This window comes from Salmo salar, chromosome 15 (assembly GCF_965601325.2).
Source record: "Salmo salar chromosome 15, fSalSal1, whole genome shotgun sequence".
Lineage (NCBI taxonomy): Eukaryota > Metazoa > Chordata > Actinopteri > Salmoniformes > Salmonidae > Salmo > Salmo salar.
In genome coordinates, this window is record NC_138305.1 from 78,016,395 (window position 1) to 78,032,209 (window position 15,815).

The 15,815-nt window shown below is 41.5% G+C and overlaps 1 protein-coding gene across 1 annotated transcript; it reads right to left on the bottom strand.

Moving 5' to 3' along the window:
- Positions 1-1,514: 1,514 nt before the first annotated feature.
- On the bottom strand, positions 1,515-14,530 carry zmynd12 (zinc finger, MYND-type containing 12). Its single transcript, XM_014146066.3, has 8 exons — positions 14,299-14,530; positions 9,472-9,613; positions 8,902-9,073; positions 8,085-8,254; positions 6,164-6,286; positions 5,918-5,999; positions 4,087-4,232; positions 1,515-2,185 (listed from the first exon to the last, which is right to left on the bottom strand). The coding sequence occupies exons 1-8, from the start codon at positions 14,448-14,450 to the stop codon at positions 2,057-2,059; spliced, it is 1,116 nt and encodes a 371-aa protein (XP_014001541.1). The 5' UTR covers positions 14,451-14,530; the 3' UTR covers positions 1,515-2,056.
- Between the last annotated feature and the right edge of the window lie 1,285 nt (positions 14,531-15,815).

A 15,815-nucleotide genomic window follows, 5' to 3' on the forward strand; every position in this document is an offset into this window, starting at 1 on the left:
GGGGTCTGAGGCAGTAATCACAAGCGTGTCAAATGTGAACGCGGCAAAGAATTTGTGACTTTTTGGGAAAAAGCTGTCAAGTATCTCAGCGGCTCCCCTGGGATTTAACACCATTTACAGTACTGTGATTTGTCCAGCATTATGAAATATCCCTCTGAGAACTGTGATTCCCCTGTACTTGACATAGGACCACGGGGTCTGTTCATCAATAAGGCTAAGTCACCCTGCTTCCTTCCACAGCTTTTGGGTGACTGGTCTACAATTGTTGTTGTCCCTTTTTCTTTTTTTTAAAGGTTACGTTTATTGTGTTTTATATGAAGCCTGTGTCATTCCACATTCATTCTTTTTTAGATTAATGTAAAGCGAACACATCCTTAAGACTAGCCATAGGAAAGAATTAAAGGACGGCCATTTTCTCCAACATATGCATTGTTGAAATAATATCCCTGCTCACTACATTCATATAACCTACAGCATATCTAGGTTAATTTACTCAGTATGGTTCAGTATGTGTCCAAAAACACTTAAAATGCCTTATCATCCCAATTCCTTTGTGGACACTGATAGGAAATCACAGTACAAACTGGCCTGGCAGCACCCCCAACTAGTCATTGATTTCATCTATCCGGTCTTTTCCGATCAGTGCCCACCATAGGAAGGAGACAAGGAACCAATTGACGAGAACAGGTTACACTGGCTATTCTATTTATGACATGGCTAAAGCTATCAAATTGGTGCTGGTTTGATGATGTAACACTCCAGCCTGTTCTGTACTGACCTCTGCTGTGTGAAGGGTTTGTGACTATCCTCATTGGTAACTGTGTACACAACACAACTTAAAAGTTACTATTTATTTCTGAATTGCTGCTAATGTATATTTGGCTCATATATTTGAAAGGGAATTGAGGAATCCAATGTGTCTCTGAGTTTCTCTGCCTCTCAACACATAGGAAATCAATCTGAATGCCAAAAACAAGCATTGTTGTAAAAATTCTATACAAATAATACTAGTAGTGAAATGATTTTAACATTTATTCTTTGTGTTTTGATATAAATAATAATAAAGACATGTCAGAAATGACCTGTACATATGTAGGACTTGAAAGAGTTCCTTAGGGTGCTTTCATCCATCCATTGTTTTCAGAAAAGAACCTGAATTTGCTCTAAGGTTTACAATATTGATTGATATATTTAGTTGATCAAAAAACTGCTACTGATATGCCCTATTTTTTTCATGATTTGATTAAACTTTGTGGGTTTAAATACAAATTCATATAATCCATAACACAAGAAATGTCACCTTCAAACCATCTGTGTATGATGAAATATTAAAAACGTATATAAATGATGACGTTTTGGACCGCTAATGCCATGCATCTGCAGGCTCGAGTCATGCAAGAATTTTGTGTGAAGAAATAGGGTCAATCATATCATTATTATGTGAACCATTTTGACAGCATGGCGAAAATGGATCCTAAATTTGGTTCTAGCTGATATATTTACCAATGCAAAAATTATGTAGACAACTCTCTTTTTTTTATTCAAATAAAATGAGTCATTATTCAAAACAGACATGTGTTCTGTCACTATTCAAATAAAGTTTCAGTCACGTACAATGAGATGTCAGCATTATCTTATTAATGAAAACGGGGTGACGCTAATTTTGACAGACCGCCAGTTACCTGGTATTTATTTAGAAACTACATGGCAATAGTGTAATTGCATACTTAATACCCACAAATGGGAATAGAAGATGTCTCAAGTGTGGACATATATGAGCCTGAACCTGAAATGTACCTCTCCCAACATGTCTGCATCATGGGTATTTGGTATTCTAAACTCAAAAACACACATACCGGTATGACATCCTTACTGTTCAGTCACATCCTATCAGAAGTCACCATGGAAAGTCACAGCATCTTTTATTCTGTAATGATTCTACTATGGCCCATTTTTTTCATGTATAGAGCGTGCTTCTTTTGTGTTGAGCTGAGGAGGTAGCCGGCTGGTGGATGGACAGGCAGTCAAGAAGACAGGCGGTCAGGCAGGCGGGCAGTCAGCTTGCGATGGTAAGGTGTGGGCCTCTCTCTGCTGCCAGCTGCAGCAGGCTCTGGATGTGCTCTGTCAGGCTATGGTCTGGGACCAGCTGGCTGGACTGCAGGGCCTTCCTGCCAAACTCCAGTGCCTGACAACACACACACACAGTAAAGCCATTGCACCCACTGCCTGTTGTGTGTATATACACAGTATATTCATTTAGATACTTAATATGTATCACTGTAAAACTGGGCTTTGCCCCAACAGTCTCTAAAAGATTCCTTAGTACCATGCTCACTGATCTGAAAGGACAATTGAAAACATATCCAGTCCTTTAATCTATCAGCGGCTATGAAGGAATGAAGACGAGGAAAGAAAAGTATTTGGAACTACCGAGACACTGCCTGGGACGTTTTACAAACCAGACAAAATAAATACAAATCTTCTGATGTTAATGCACCACGATGAAAGGTATTGAACTGAAATGATTCAGGCAATATCTAAAAATGTTTTGTTTATTGACAAATGTAGCAATGGAAATTAAGTGCAGTCAGTATTTTGGATAGATTCAATAAAACCTGCCACAGTAAGGCTTATTCAGTATCTTCATCCATACCAATGCAGCCAGTTTACACACATGCCTAATTCTGGAAGCATCCAACTGTAAAGGGAATCGAACTTTTTCCAGTTATTACGGACAATGGAGAAAATAGATATGTTTAAACGCCATTACTGAAATATGGGTTTCAATGAAAAATGTGTCCTTGGTTTTCCTGCTTTTTTCATTGTCTGTCATGCCAAGCCAGACTATAGGTGAATTTCAGTCATCTCTAATAGTGGCTTCCTGTCCTCATATTTCTCCTTCAACCACACTGATCTGAAAGAACAGCATTTTAAACCAAGTCTCCTCTCTTTGGCTTCTCCCACTTTCCTTTTCAGATCAGTGCAGATGAGGTATAGGTGACAAGCAACTGTCATTAAGATGCACTGTAATGGCTAGCCAAGCTGAGCTTCATTCAACCCCCATTGAAGGTCGATCAATCATAGCCTGCTCCAGATCTCTACTGCATGTGCTTTAGCCAACTCCTCTTACTATCTTTGTTGTCATGTGACGAGAGCTGCTGCTCCTGATCCCTGCAACAACATCAAGGGAGGGACTGGAGAGATCGAAGCAGACGTGGGACAGTGGGAGACGTTCGGGGTTTGTGTGTTATTTACTCTCGCCAAGACATTGTGTCCTATTGAACTAAAGACCATAACTCAGGGTTTTCCCAAACTCATTCCTCAGGACCCCAAGGGGTGCACGTTTAGGTTTTTGCCCTAGCATTACTCAGCTGATTCAAATAATCAACTCATCATTAAGCTTTGATCATTTGAATCAGCTGGCACTACTCAGCTGATTAAAATAATAATCTAATCATCAAGCTTTGATCATTTGAATCAGCTGGCACTACTCAGCTGATTCAAATAATAAACTAATCATCAAGCTTTGATCATTTGAATCAGCGGGCACTACTCAGCTGATTCAAATAATCAACTAAAACGTGCACCCCTTGGGGTGCCCAGGACCAAGTTTGGGAAACGCTGCCATAACTATAAATACCTTATCCCCCTGACTCCCTTTCTGATGCATTAAACTCAGGTAACTCCCTCAGGTAATTGGTTGGTCAGTGGGATTGAGTGACCTTCACGAGGTCAACTATTAAACTTCTCCTGGCAAATCATTCTCTCCATTTGCATGACCTTTCTCATAGATATGCATACTAGCTACATCCCTGGATAACACTCCCAAAATCCCCCACTAAGCACTAGCATACTTGCGAGATCAGAGAGAAGTTGCCTGGCCAGAAGCCCGGGGAGGGCAATTAGAGTATCAGGCCAGTCGCATCGAGTCCAACTAAATCCCGCCAGAGTGATAATCTTTAAAGCTTTATCAATTAGAAGCTAATCCTGTCTCTAGACAGCGCTCCATGGGAAGCACACGGTGGAGGGAAATGTGTCAGGGTGTCACCAGTAACCACCAGATCACTGGTCATCATAACACCTCACCTTGTCTGGGGATCCTCCTAGGAACCACAGCATGGCCAGAGAGTGGGCCACTAGGGTGTTCTGGGCCGCAGCCTGCTTGGGGTTACTCTCCTGAACCTTCAGCATGGCCCTTAGCATCTGGTCCGCTTCCGCCTGCTGAGCTTCATCTGCATGGAGATCAATACAAAACACACACTTCCAGGTCAAAACTAAACCTAAACTGCACAGAACTATAGGCCTACAGATCAGAGGTAAGGGTCTCAACATCATGAGTCTTCAGGGCAGAATTATTGACTGTGACCACTGAATACTAACTGAAATATAGGTTTCCTGCTTTTTCATTATCTGTCATGCCTAGCCAGACTATAGAAGAATTTCATTAATTTCCAATAGACTCTCACACAAATCATGTATGTAAATGGAAGATTTGGAGTGGTGGGGCGACTTTATATTTCACTGACAACAACCAAACTGTAAGGAATTCCAGTAGGCATAGCCTAAAACGGATCTTCCTGGTTCATTCCCATTGTTTAAGTGAAAGACGGACAATTTATGGCTGGGCAAATTAAGCCTGCTATGTGGTTGTCCCATTAGGCAGGGGATTTATGTGCATGGGGATCATTAGAAAACACAAACACACACACACACACACACACACACACACACACACACACACACACACACACACACTGTTCATGGATTGGTTTTATATAACGTTTGTCACCAGGTCCCAAAGCTCTTTACATTGTTTATGTGTTTGGGGTGGGCGTGGCAGGGTCAACCTACTTCATCCACCACCAATGAATAGATGTAGCCTACAGTAGCACCCAACCTGAGGCGCGCATAACAGCCATCCTGTGCCAGAACGCTCATAATAGAGGAGAAGAAGACACATCCCAGCAGAAACTGACCGGTGTGAGCTAACAACAAGCTCATGCTCTGCAGTGGTGGCTTGCCTGAAAATCCTGGGGAATTGCATTGCCGCTAACAAGCTTAGCATCGTGACTAGGGCAGGGAAGCAGCAGAGAGGCGGTGTCGGATGCTGCAACAGCCAGAGATGTGTCATGAATGGTCTTAGTCAGCCCCCAGCACTGTCGATTTAAAGCTGGGGTTTAGCTCTAGGATAGCACGTCAGGGTAAGATGCTAAATTTAGCGCCATTGACCTTATTTTCAGTGATCCACGAATGAAGCCAAATGCTGTTGGGCTGGTGGAGATGATGATGATGCCTACTGATGTCATCAAGCCACTTAGAGCTGGCAGTGGTGTTGTTTATTAAGTGTGTGATTGGCTGCAGCATGTGGCTGTTAGTGAGCCCACAGAATTAAATAGACCAATTCAGTTTAATGTATCTCTGTGTGTCAACAATTTATTATCATCTACCATCAGTCTGTTCACAATGGTTCTGGGTATGGACTTTGACTGAAGGAGCTGAAGCTAATTCAACAGCATCATAATCTTTATTTATTTTCCTTAATTTAACTAGGCAAGTCAGTTAAGAACAAATTCTTATTTACAATGACGGCCTACCCTGGCCAAACCCTAACCCGGACGACACTGGGCCAATTGTGCGCCGCCCTATGGGACTCTCAATCACAGCCGGTTGTGATACAGCCTGGAATCGAACCAGGGTCTGTAGTGACACCTCTAGCACTGAGATGCAGTGCTTTAGACCACTGCGCCACTTGGGAGCCATTATCTGATCAAGTTTCCATTTTAATTTAGTCTTGGTTTGAATGATTTGTCAATACATAAACCTGTTGTAGATGCACTACACATATACGCACCACCAAAGAATGTATACATATTTCTCAGCAGTCCTTGGTATCTATTCGATATGAAGCTGTACCCACCAAAAGAGTGCTCCAGCATCATGGATCCTGGAGTATGAGTCTCCAAAAGTTTGGTGAGGTGAGAGTGCCATGTACTTGCTACCTGTAAAGTCAGACACAAAAAAGTAGTCAGGCAAACTAACACACCAAAACACTATGTTTTCATGGACGCATTTGCTGTTTTAATGCTAGACCAGTAATATAATCACGATAACACTACAGTATTTTATCTTCAGTTTTACTGTCAGGCACTTATTTAACTTTTACCTCAGTGTATAAGGAACTGGCAATATCCATCTTTTCTTGCTTGATAAAGACATTGGCCATCAGAAAGTACCCACCACAAGTGACAATGTTATCCAAGCCATACTCCTCACTGGCATAGTACACCTGAAAACCAAAGAAACAGGTTCAGATGTGGAATATTGCAGCATATTATACCTCTATTCAAATAGGTAGTCAAGGTGCATTCATAATTCCTTAGATTCTCCACTGGTACTTATGTTTGGCATGGGGATAGCAACCTTCAGTGAACACGGAGCTAACATTTTGGACATGCAAAAGAGCATATGTATCAAGCGTCTCAGAGTAGGAGTGCTTATCTAGGATCAGGTTAGCCAGCACTTCTACTCTGAGAGGCTTTGTGAATACAGGCCCTGATTGGTTTAAAACAATACTGAAAAACTCCTTATAATCTGCACTGTGATCATTGTGTTTTCAGATTTTTAGGGTTTGGTATGTTACTTTCTAAATGTAATCCATTACAGTTACTAGTTACCTGTCCAAAATTGTAATCTGTAACATAACTTTTGGATTACACAAACTCAGTAATTCAATCTGTTTACTTTCAGTTACATTTTGATTACTTTCCTCTTAAAGGTCCAGTGCAGTCAGAAACTAGATTTCCCTGTGTTTTATATATACTTCCACACTAAGAGTTTGAAACAATACTCTGAAATTGTGAAAATGATGATAATGCCTTTTTGGTGTAAGAGCTGTTTAAAAAGACTACCTGAAATGTCAGCCTGTTTTGGTGGGATGGATTTCTGGCCTGCCTGGTGACTACACCAGGCGCTAAATTAGTTAATAGACCAATAATAAAGACTGCCAATAACAGCTCGCTTTCAGTTTTCCCATCTCCACTCAGACCACTTCCAGACCACCCTAGCAAGATATATATATATTTTTTTAACAATTTTAACTGATAACAATTACAGTAAGGTACTTAATTGTTACCCATAAAGTATTTGATATTGAGATAAAACAGCTGCATTGGACCTTTAAGAGGTGCAGGTTCTGTTTTTCGACATTAACCTTGTTCTGGAGGCAGCTCTGCACAGTGGTTACTAGCTGGCACAGCCACAAAGTCAGGAAATCTGTTTTTAAACGGAACCCTAACCTTACCCCTAACCTTAACCAGACTGCTAACCCTAATGCCTAACCTAACCTTAAATTAAGACCAAAAAGCAAATGTTGGTTTTCATACATTTTTACATAGCCAATTTTGGCTTTGCTGCTGGCCCATCTAGCGGAAATCGCTAAGTTCTGCCAGCAGTGTGATTCACATCAATGCGCTATGTAGATATCAATAATAACTGATATCAGTATCGCCCGTAGGCTACACCACTGCTGTCGTCCTTACCTCCAAGCGTTTATTTAAACTGGATAACCTTTGGATGCAGACAGCAGTTGCACCATTGGAAAACATACTTGGACTGTAGCCTACAAAAGCCTATTCCTGCTCTTTTCCCGCGATTCATAAAACACATTTGGTGTGTCATCATAGTGGTCTCTGACTTGTGGTTTAAGTTTGTTCACCCAGGTGAAACAAACTTAAACTTGTGCCTTTTTTCAATGCTGATTTGAGTGTCATTGATAAAACAGAAAGGTGTCAAGTAATCATCTAGTTTTTCAAATGTATCTATAATCTGATTACAATATTTTGCTGGTAGTGTAACGGATTTCAGGTTTTTTGTTGTTGTAATATGTTACATGTAATCCATTACTCCCTAAGCCTGAAATGAATAAATATGAAGGAGACGCACTAAATCCCATCTTTTCACCAAAGAAACAAAGAGAGGAAGCCACTTTCCACAATTGAAATGCACCTCTATAGTTCGACTTCCATAGTAAATCTGTGGTTTTGAAGCACTGGTAGATTTGACCACTGATAAGCTTTGACACTCACGTCGTTGGCAAAGTGCAATAGCGCTCCCTCCAGGTTTTCCGTGGCGGTGTAGAGGCGACCCAGGTTGCGGTGCAGCTGGTGGCGGACGGTCTGGCTACACTCGGGCGTCTTCATCACCGTCCACTCGGCCTGAGACAGGTACCCCTCTGCCTGGGCCAGACTGCCCAGACCTGGGGGGAGGGGAGCAGAGGAATGAGTCATACGCAACACAACAACAGTCTACAGTTCGGTGGTATTGGTCACTCTACAGGTCAGAGTCATGTAGCAGGGTCAAATCCAGGTCAAAACTAAACTTAAACAGGACAGAACTATGGGCCTACAGATCAGAGGTAAGGGTCTCAACATCTAAATCATGAATCTACAGGGCAGGACTATTGACTGTGAACGCTGAACACTAGCTTGAGATCCACGTGCATATCTCTGACTGTCGCATAAATGGGAGATTTGAGAGGGAATTCAAATCAAATCAAATTTTATTGGTCACATACACGTGCTTAACAGATGTTATTGCGGGTGTAGCGAAATGAAATTGCACGGTTCCTAAGTAAGATTCGGCCCGAAAAGAATGGATCACAGTGTTTCAACAAAGAGTTCGACACAGATCAGCAATGATTTGAGTTCAACACAATGCTGAAAATGGACTGAAGACACAGTGCAGGTTCTCTAAAATCGAATCTATCCACTACTACCCTTGCACGAATATTGTAAACACAATAGTATCTCATAGCTGCATTTGAATTGATTTGGTCTCTGCCTTCCTATGGTTCTTTGGTAAAACTGCCAGCTCATGGGGAGTTTCCTCCATCTTGTGACTCACCCACGTTTGCCTCCGCCAGCAGGAGGTATGCAGGGACCAGCTGGACAGCACTGGGGCCATAGACGTCCATAGCACAGCGCAGGGAGAGCTGGGCGGCAGGCAGTGACTCCTGATACTTCCCCTCAAACAGCTTCTTCTGAGCCACAGCCCTGGAGATCTCAATCAGCTCCTCCTAAACAGGGGTTACACCAGGCAAAGACACTACAGTTACAGTACAGGGCATGTGTTTCAGTAGGTTGTTTCCGCACAAAATCAAAGTTATCAGATATTTCTACAGACATAATTTGTGATTGAGGGCTACAGATTTCTCCAATTTTGTATAGGCTCTTAATTAGAAGATGGCCTGGAATCATCTTGTCCTCAAATAACTCTTTAGGTATGCAAATGTCTGACAAAACATTGATTTTGGGTTCAGCTATCTCTATTCAGGTTCATATTCATTAGACAACAAACAGTAGAAAGGGACTGAAAGAGCCTCCCTAACTGGACTAGTCCATAAGAACCGATGGTTATTGTTTTCCGTTAGGTGTGCCCTAATGAATGAGACCCTGGTGAGTGTCTGATCCTCACTTGTCTGTGCAGTATCTGGGTGCAGTGGTGGTCTCTGTCCGCCTGCAGGCTGTAGAAGGGCGTTGCGGTGCGGATGGGGATGAGCAGCTGGCAGATCTTCTCATGGATTCCTACCCAGTCAGCCTGCTGGTGTTCCGTGTCACTGAAAAAAAGGAAAAAAGAGACATGGGCTGCATTCCAATCCCCAAAATGGGCTCCCTTCCCTTTGTCCTAGCTGACCCCGCTGTGCGAATCACACAGGACTGAATGTGAGCAATGTGGTTTCTCACAGTACTTACTTTTACCAAATGGCATTTCTTGTTTTCAGGAACTTTGTTTTGAAGACATTATAGCTGTACCTGTATGCATTGGCATGTCATGCGTAGATCTGTCTACAGAACATTTTTAAGGAACACTAGACTAGATAAGACATCAGATTGTCTGCATAAGTCACATTGCCTTATCTAACAGTTTAATAAGAAGGCATAGGCCTAAGCTATGATTTGAATCCTTCCATGTGCAACATCTTTCAATTCTCCTAAAGGTATCCTAAATTGTATGCCATTAAATAACAGGTTAATAATGTCATGCATCTTGCTATTTTCCCAATGTGTTGGAACTGTCTGAGTTTCCTCATGTTTTCTTTCTGCGGTGCTTGAACATTCCAATGTGTTTTTACTGGTCTGGAGTTTCAGTCACGTCATGGCAATAACACAGCATATGGGCTGGCTCACAAGGGCTGAAATGTGCACTTACTATGCACTCACACAAGAGTCAAGGGGATTCTAAGGACACAGACCTGTACTTTCTCATTCCTTGAAGGTCCCTAACTCTGAGTCTGTAGACCATAATGTATGGTGTGTTTGGCTAGTTGGGATTGCTCGCTGTTGCTCCGGAGCATGGAAGTGTTTACGCAGTCCCTTGGCACGGAGACGTGTATTAAATCGGGACGTAGGCAGACAGCTGGCCCCAGAAGTAGGCTAGTTTTTCTCTTGTTTTGGAGAATACTTGCAGGGTGAGAGAAATGCATTTTAAAAGAAGAGATGCAGTAAGGGGAATAGAGCCAGGGATATAACACACTTTTAAGCTCCCTCAGAGGGAATGGATTTAGTGTCTCATCCCTTAAAGCTTAGGCCTAGTGGAAGGCTGTCACCAAGCACTAGGCCATATTATGTACAGTGCCTTCAGAAAGTATTCCTACCCCTTGATTTATTGCACATTTCGTTGTGTTACAGCCTGAATAAAAAAATGTATACAAAATAATAATGTCTCGCCCATCTACACACAATACCCCATAATGACAAAGAGAAAACATGTTTTTAGAAATGTATTGAAAATGAAATATCTCATTTACATAAGTATTTACACCCCTGAGTCAATACATGTTAGAATAACATTTGGCAGCAATTACAGCTGTCTTTCTGGCTATGTTTTTAAAAGCTTTGCACACCTACAGTCAAATTGATTCTTGATCATTTCTACATAACCATTTTCAAGTCTTGCCACAGATTGTGAAATAGATTTAAGTCAAAACCTAACCCGGCCACAGGGAATTTAATTACATTTTTTAACCCTTATTTTACCAGGTAAGTTGCTGAGAACAAATTCTCATTTACAGCAACGACCTGGGGAATAGTTACAGGGGAGAGGAATGAGCCAATTAGAACCTGGGGATGATTAGGTGGCCATGATGGTATGAGTACAAGATTGGGAATTTAGCGACACTGGGGTTAACACCACTACTCTTACGATAAATGCCATAGGGTCATTAGTGACCACAGAGAGTCAGGACACCCAGGTCACACCTGTCCCAAACATAGAGCTTGTATTCAAGACAAACTTAATTTCTTTGCCACATTTTTTAAAGTTTTACTTTAGTGCCTTATTGCAAACAGGATACATGTTTTGGAATATTTTTATTGTGTATAGGCTTCCTTATTTTCCCTCTGTCAATTAGGTTAGTGTTGTGGCGTAACTACAAGGTTTTCTCCTATCACAGACAAACTCTGTAACTATTTTAAATTCACCATTGGTCTCACGGTGAAATCCCTGAGCAGTTTCCTACCTCTCTGCCAACTGAGTTAGGAAGAACGCCTGGATCTTTATAATGACTGGGTGTATTGATACACCATCCAAAGTGTAATTAATAACTTCACCATGCTCAAAGGGATATTCAATGTCTGTTTTAGTTTTTTTACCCATCTACCAATAGGTGCCCTTCTTTGGGAGGCATTGGAAAACCTCCCTGGTCTTTGTAATTCACTGCTCGACTGAGGGACCTTACAGATAATTGTATGTGTGGGGTACAGAGATGAGGTAGAGGTCATTCAAAAATCATGTTAAACACTATTATTGCACAGAGTGAGTCCATGCAACTTATTATGTGACTTGTTAAGCACATTTTTACTCCTGCCATAACAAAGGTGTTCCATCCTTATTGACTCAAGACATTTCAGCTTTTCATTTTGTATTAATTTGTAAGAAAAATAAAATAAAAATGAAGACATAATACCATTTTGACATTATGGGATATTGTGTGTAACAATGTGACCCAAAAAATCTCAATTTAATTCATTTTAAATTCAGGCTGTAACACAATTACAGTGGGGGAAAAAAGTATTTGATCCCTTGCTGATTTTGTACGTTTGCCCACTTACAAAGAAATGATCAGTCTATAATTTTAATAGTAGGTTTATTTGAACAGTGAGAGACAGAATAACAACAACAAAAAAATCTAGAAAAACGCATGTCAAAAATGTTATAAAATGATTTGCATTTTAATGAGGGAAATAAGTATTTGACCCCTCTGCAAAACATGACTTAGTACTTGGTGGCAAAACCCCTGTTGGCAATCACAGAGGTCAGACGTTTCTTGTAGTTGGCCACCAGGTATGCACACATCTCAGGAGGGATTTTGTCCCACTCCTCCTTGCAGATCTTCTCCAAGTCATTAAGGTTTCGAGGCTGACGTTTGGCAACTCGAACCTTCAGCTCCCTCCACAGATTTTCTATGGGATTAAGGTCTGGAGACTGGCTAGGCCACTCCAGGACCTTAATGTGCTTCTTCTTGAGCCACTCCTTTGTTGCCTTGGCCGTGTGTTTTGTGTCATTGTCATGCTGGAATACCCATCCACGACCCATTTTCAATGCCCTGGCTGAGGGAAGGAGGTTCTCACCCAAGATTTGACAGTACATGGCCCCGTCCATCGTCCCTTTGATGCAGTGAAGTTGTCCTGTCCCCTTAGCAGAAAAACACCCCCAAAGCATAATGTTTCCACCACCATGTTTGACGGTGGAGATGGTGTTCTTGGGGTCATAGGCAGCATTCCTCCTCCTCCAAACACGGCGAGTTGAGTTGATGTCAAAGAGCTCCATTTTGGTCTCATCTGACCACAACACTTTCACCAGTTGTCCTCTGAATCATTCAGATGGTCATTGGCAAACTTCAGACGGGCATGTATATGTGCTTTCTTGAGCAGGGGGACCTTGCGGGCGCTGCAGGATTTCAGTCCTTCACGGTGTAGTGTGTTACCAATTGTTTTCTTGGTGAATATGGTCCCAGCTGCCTTGAGATCATTGACAAGATCCTCCCGTGTAGTTCTGGGCTGATTCCTCACCGTTCTCATGATCATTGCAACTCCACAAGGTGAGATCTTGCATGGAGCCCCAGGCCGAGGGAGATTGACAGTTCTTTTGTGTTTCTTCTATTTGCGAATAATCGCACCAAATGTTGCCACCTTCTCACCAAGCTGCTTGGCGATGGTCTTGTAGCCCATTCCAGCCTTGTGTAGGTCTACAATCTTGTCCCTGACATCCTTGGAGAGCTCTTTGGTCTTGGCCATGGTGGAGAGTTTGGAATCTGATTGATTGATTGCTTCTGTGGACAGGTGTCTTTTTTACAGGTAACAAGCTGCGGTTAGGAGCACTCCTTTTAAGAGTGTGCTCCTAATCTCAGCTCATTACCTGTATAAAAGACACCTGGGAGCCAGAAATCTTTCTGATTGAGAGGGGGTCAAATACTTATTTCCCTCATTAAAATGCAAATCAATTTATAACATTTCTGACATGCGTTTTTCTGGATATTTTTGTTGTTATTCTGTCTCTCACTGTTCAAATAAACCTACCATTAAAATTATAGACTGATCCTTTCTTTGTCAGTGGGCAAACGTACAAAATCAGCAGGGAATCAAATACTTTTTTCCCCCACTGTACTTGGGGAAAAAGTCAAGGGGGGGTAAATACTTTCTGAAGGTACTGTATTAGTAAGAAGCCTTGCTCTCCCAAAAGTGACAAATTCAGCAAATACAGCAAACCAAGTGGCGAGGCTACTGTTTGGATGAAGAACGAATTAAGGATTGTGCTTTTAAATGTAGCATATAAAACTAGAAATTCAGTAGGACTTGCTATTATATAAGGGTGCACTCTTTCAGAGACCACATGATAGGGCTTAGGCATAACTCACTTGACATTCTTCTCTTAAAAATATGCTACAGAAGAGCTAACTTGCTTTCCAACTGTTTCCAGTACCACATTTTGACTGAGGCAAACACAAGTCTGTTTTTAGTGTTCTCTGACAGTCTAGTAATACGTTTGTAGCTAGCTAAACACTGCCACCTAGTATTGAAACTGATCAGATGTATTTTTCATAAAACTTAGTCAGAAGCTTTAACTACTGTAACTTACTAGCAAGTTGTTGTTCTTGTTGTGTATTTAACTACTGGAGTCCACTAGTTACACAACAAAAAAGTGGAGCAATATTAAAACAATGGCAATAATTATTTATGGTCATTTAAGTCCTATCTATGCTAGCTAGCTATGTCGACTACTAACGTTACTTCATAAACTTACCAGTAGAAAGTTACTCGACATTTGGTGCATTGCAGGTGCGCATGGTTTTGACAAAGTTCACATTGCTTTTTCGCTCCTCTTGGGTTTGCAAGTGGATTTATCGCTGACGTCAGTGCCGAAACATGAGATTTACTCCTCGTTATTGAGCTCATGATATAATAAATAAAAGTTTACCCTATTTGCTATTGTTCGGTGAGAACAACCTTTTACAATTTGTTTCCTGAACGCTTCAAGTTGCTATGGAGACGAACTTTGATGGTATTAGTCTTGTTTAAAAAAGAGAACAGCACAGAAACATAGGCATCTAACAAATACAAACAGATCCGCGTATTTAAACGTTTGTTCTGTATAAACATATTTAACTTTTGATCAGAGAGATAAATAATACATTTTATGATACATTTTCCTGAATAAAAATGTGCTCGCTTCAGCCGTCCAAAAGTATTTTTGTGATGGTGGAATAAAGTTTACTCTCAGAACGTGCAAATACTTGGATTATAAGGTTTCATTTTGGATCATTTAAGACACTGATGATTATGACAAAACTGAACATTTGTTTTTAATTCTTATACTGGAACTTTTTTGTACACTGAGTGTACAACACATTAAGGACACCTGCTCTTTCCATGACATAGACTGACCAGGTGAATCCAGGTGACTACTATGATCCCTTATTGATGTCACTTGTTAAATCCACTTCAATCAGTGTAGATGAAGGGGAGGAGACGGGTTAATGAAGGATTTTTAAGCCTTGAGACATGGATTGTGTAAGTGTGCCATTCAGAGGGTGAATGAACAAGACAAAATATTTAAGTGCCTTTGAACAGGGTGTGGTAGTAGGTGCCATGTCAACTAAGTCACACATAGCAGTCATTGTGGGTTTTGACAATTTTGACTCATCTTGCTGAGCTCCACTGAGCATTTGACCTCTTTAACCTTCTCCATTATCTCCTGGATCATCTGCTGCATTTCTGACTTCACTTTCTTAACTGAAACAAAAACACATTTACAAAGAGATGTCTCATTGGTTTGTTCCTTACTAATGCATGGGTCCATCATCCACACACAGTACATACCAACCTTTCTCCCCACTCCCCCAGTGGTTTGTCAGGCTCCAAGTGAATATGTGGTTACGGGTTACCAGGGTGATGAGATTCCATCCAGTGAAAACACTGCCAGGCTCTTCTTCTCCATGTCTAGCTGTGGCTGGGGCTGAGGTTAAGACTTCACATTGGGCAGTATGTCTAGCTTTAGATTTCTCAACAACCTCTCTGAGTGTTGTGTTGACATCTACCTCATGTCTTTTCTGGAATCTCTTATTACAGAGTGGACACCAGTACTGGTCACTGCTTCCCCAGTATCTACCGATGCAAGCCAAGTGGATGCTGTGTCCACATGTGGTGGTGACTGGGTCTGAGAACATCTTCAGGCAGATGGAGCACACTGGTGGACTGCTGGTGGCTGCCATAGCCTGGCAACAAAGACACATGTTGCTGTTATTGTCGTTGTTGTTGTTG

Excerpts from the sequence above, each read along its gene's own strand:
- zmynd12 (XM_014146066.3), bottom strand. The coding sequence starts at position 14,450 with ATGAGCTCAATAACGAGGAGTAAATCTCATGTTTCGGCACTGACGTCA. Across the intron at positions 9,614-14,298 it reads TGTCGAGTAACTTTCTACTG|TGACACGGAACACCAGCAGG; the intron begins GTAAGTTTATGA and ends CCTTTTTTTCAG. Across the intron at positions 6,000-6,163 it reads CCAGTTCCTTATACACTGAG|GTAGCAAGTACATGGCACTC; the intron begins GTAAAAGTTAAA and ends CTGACTTTACAG.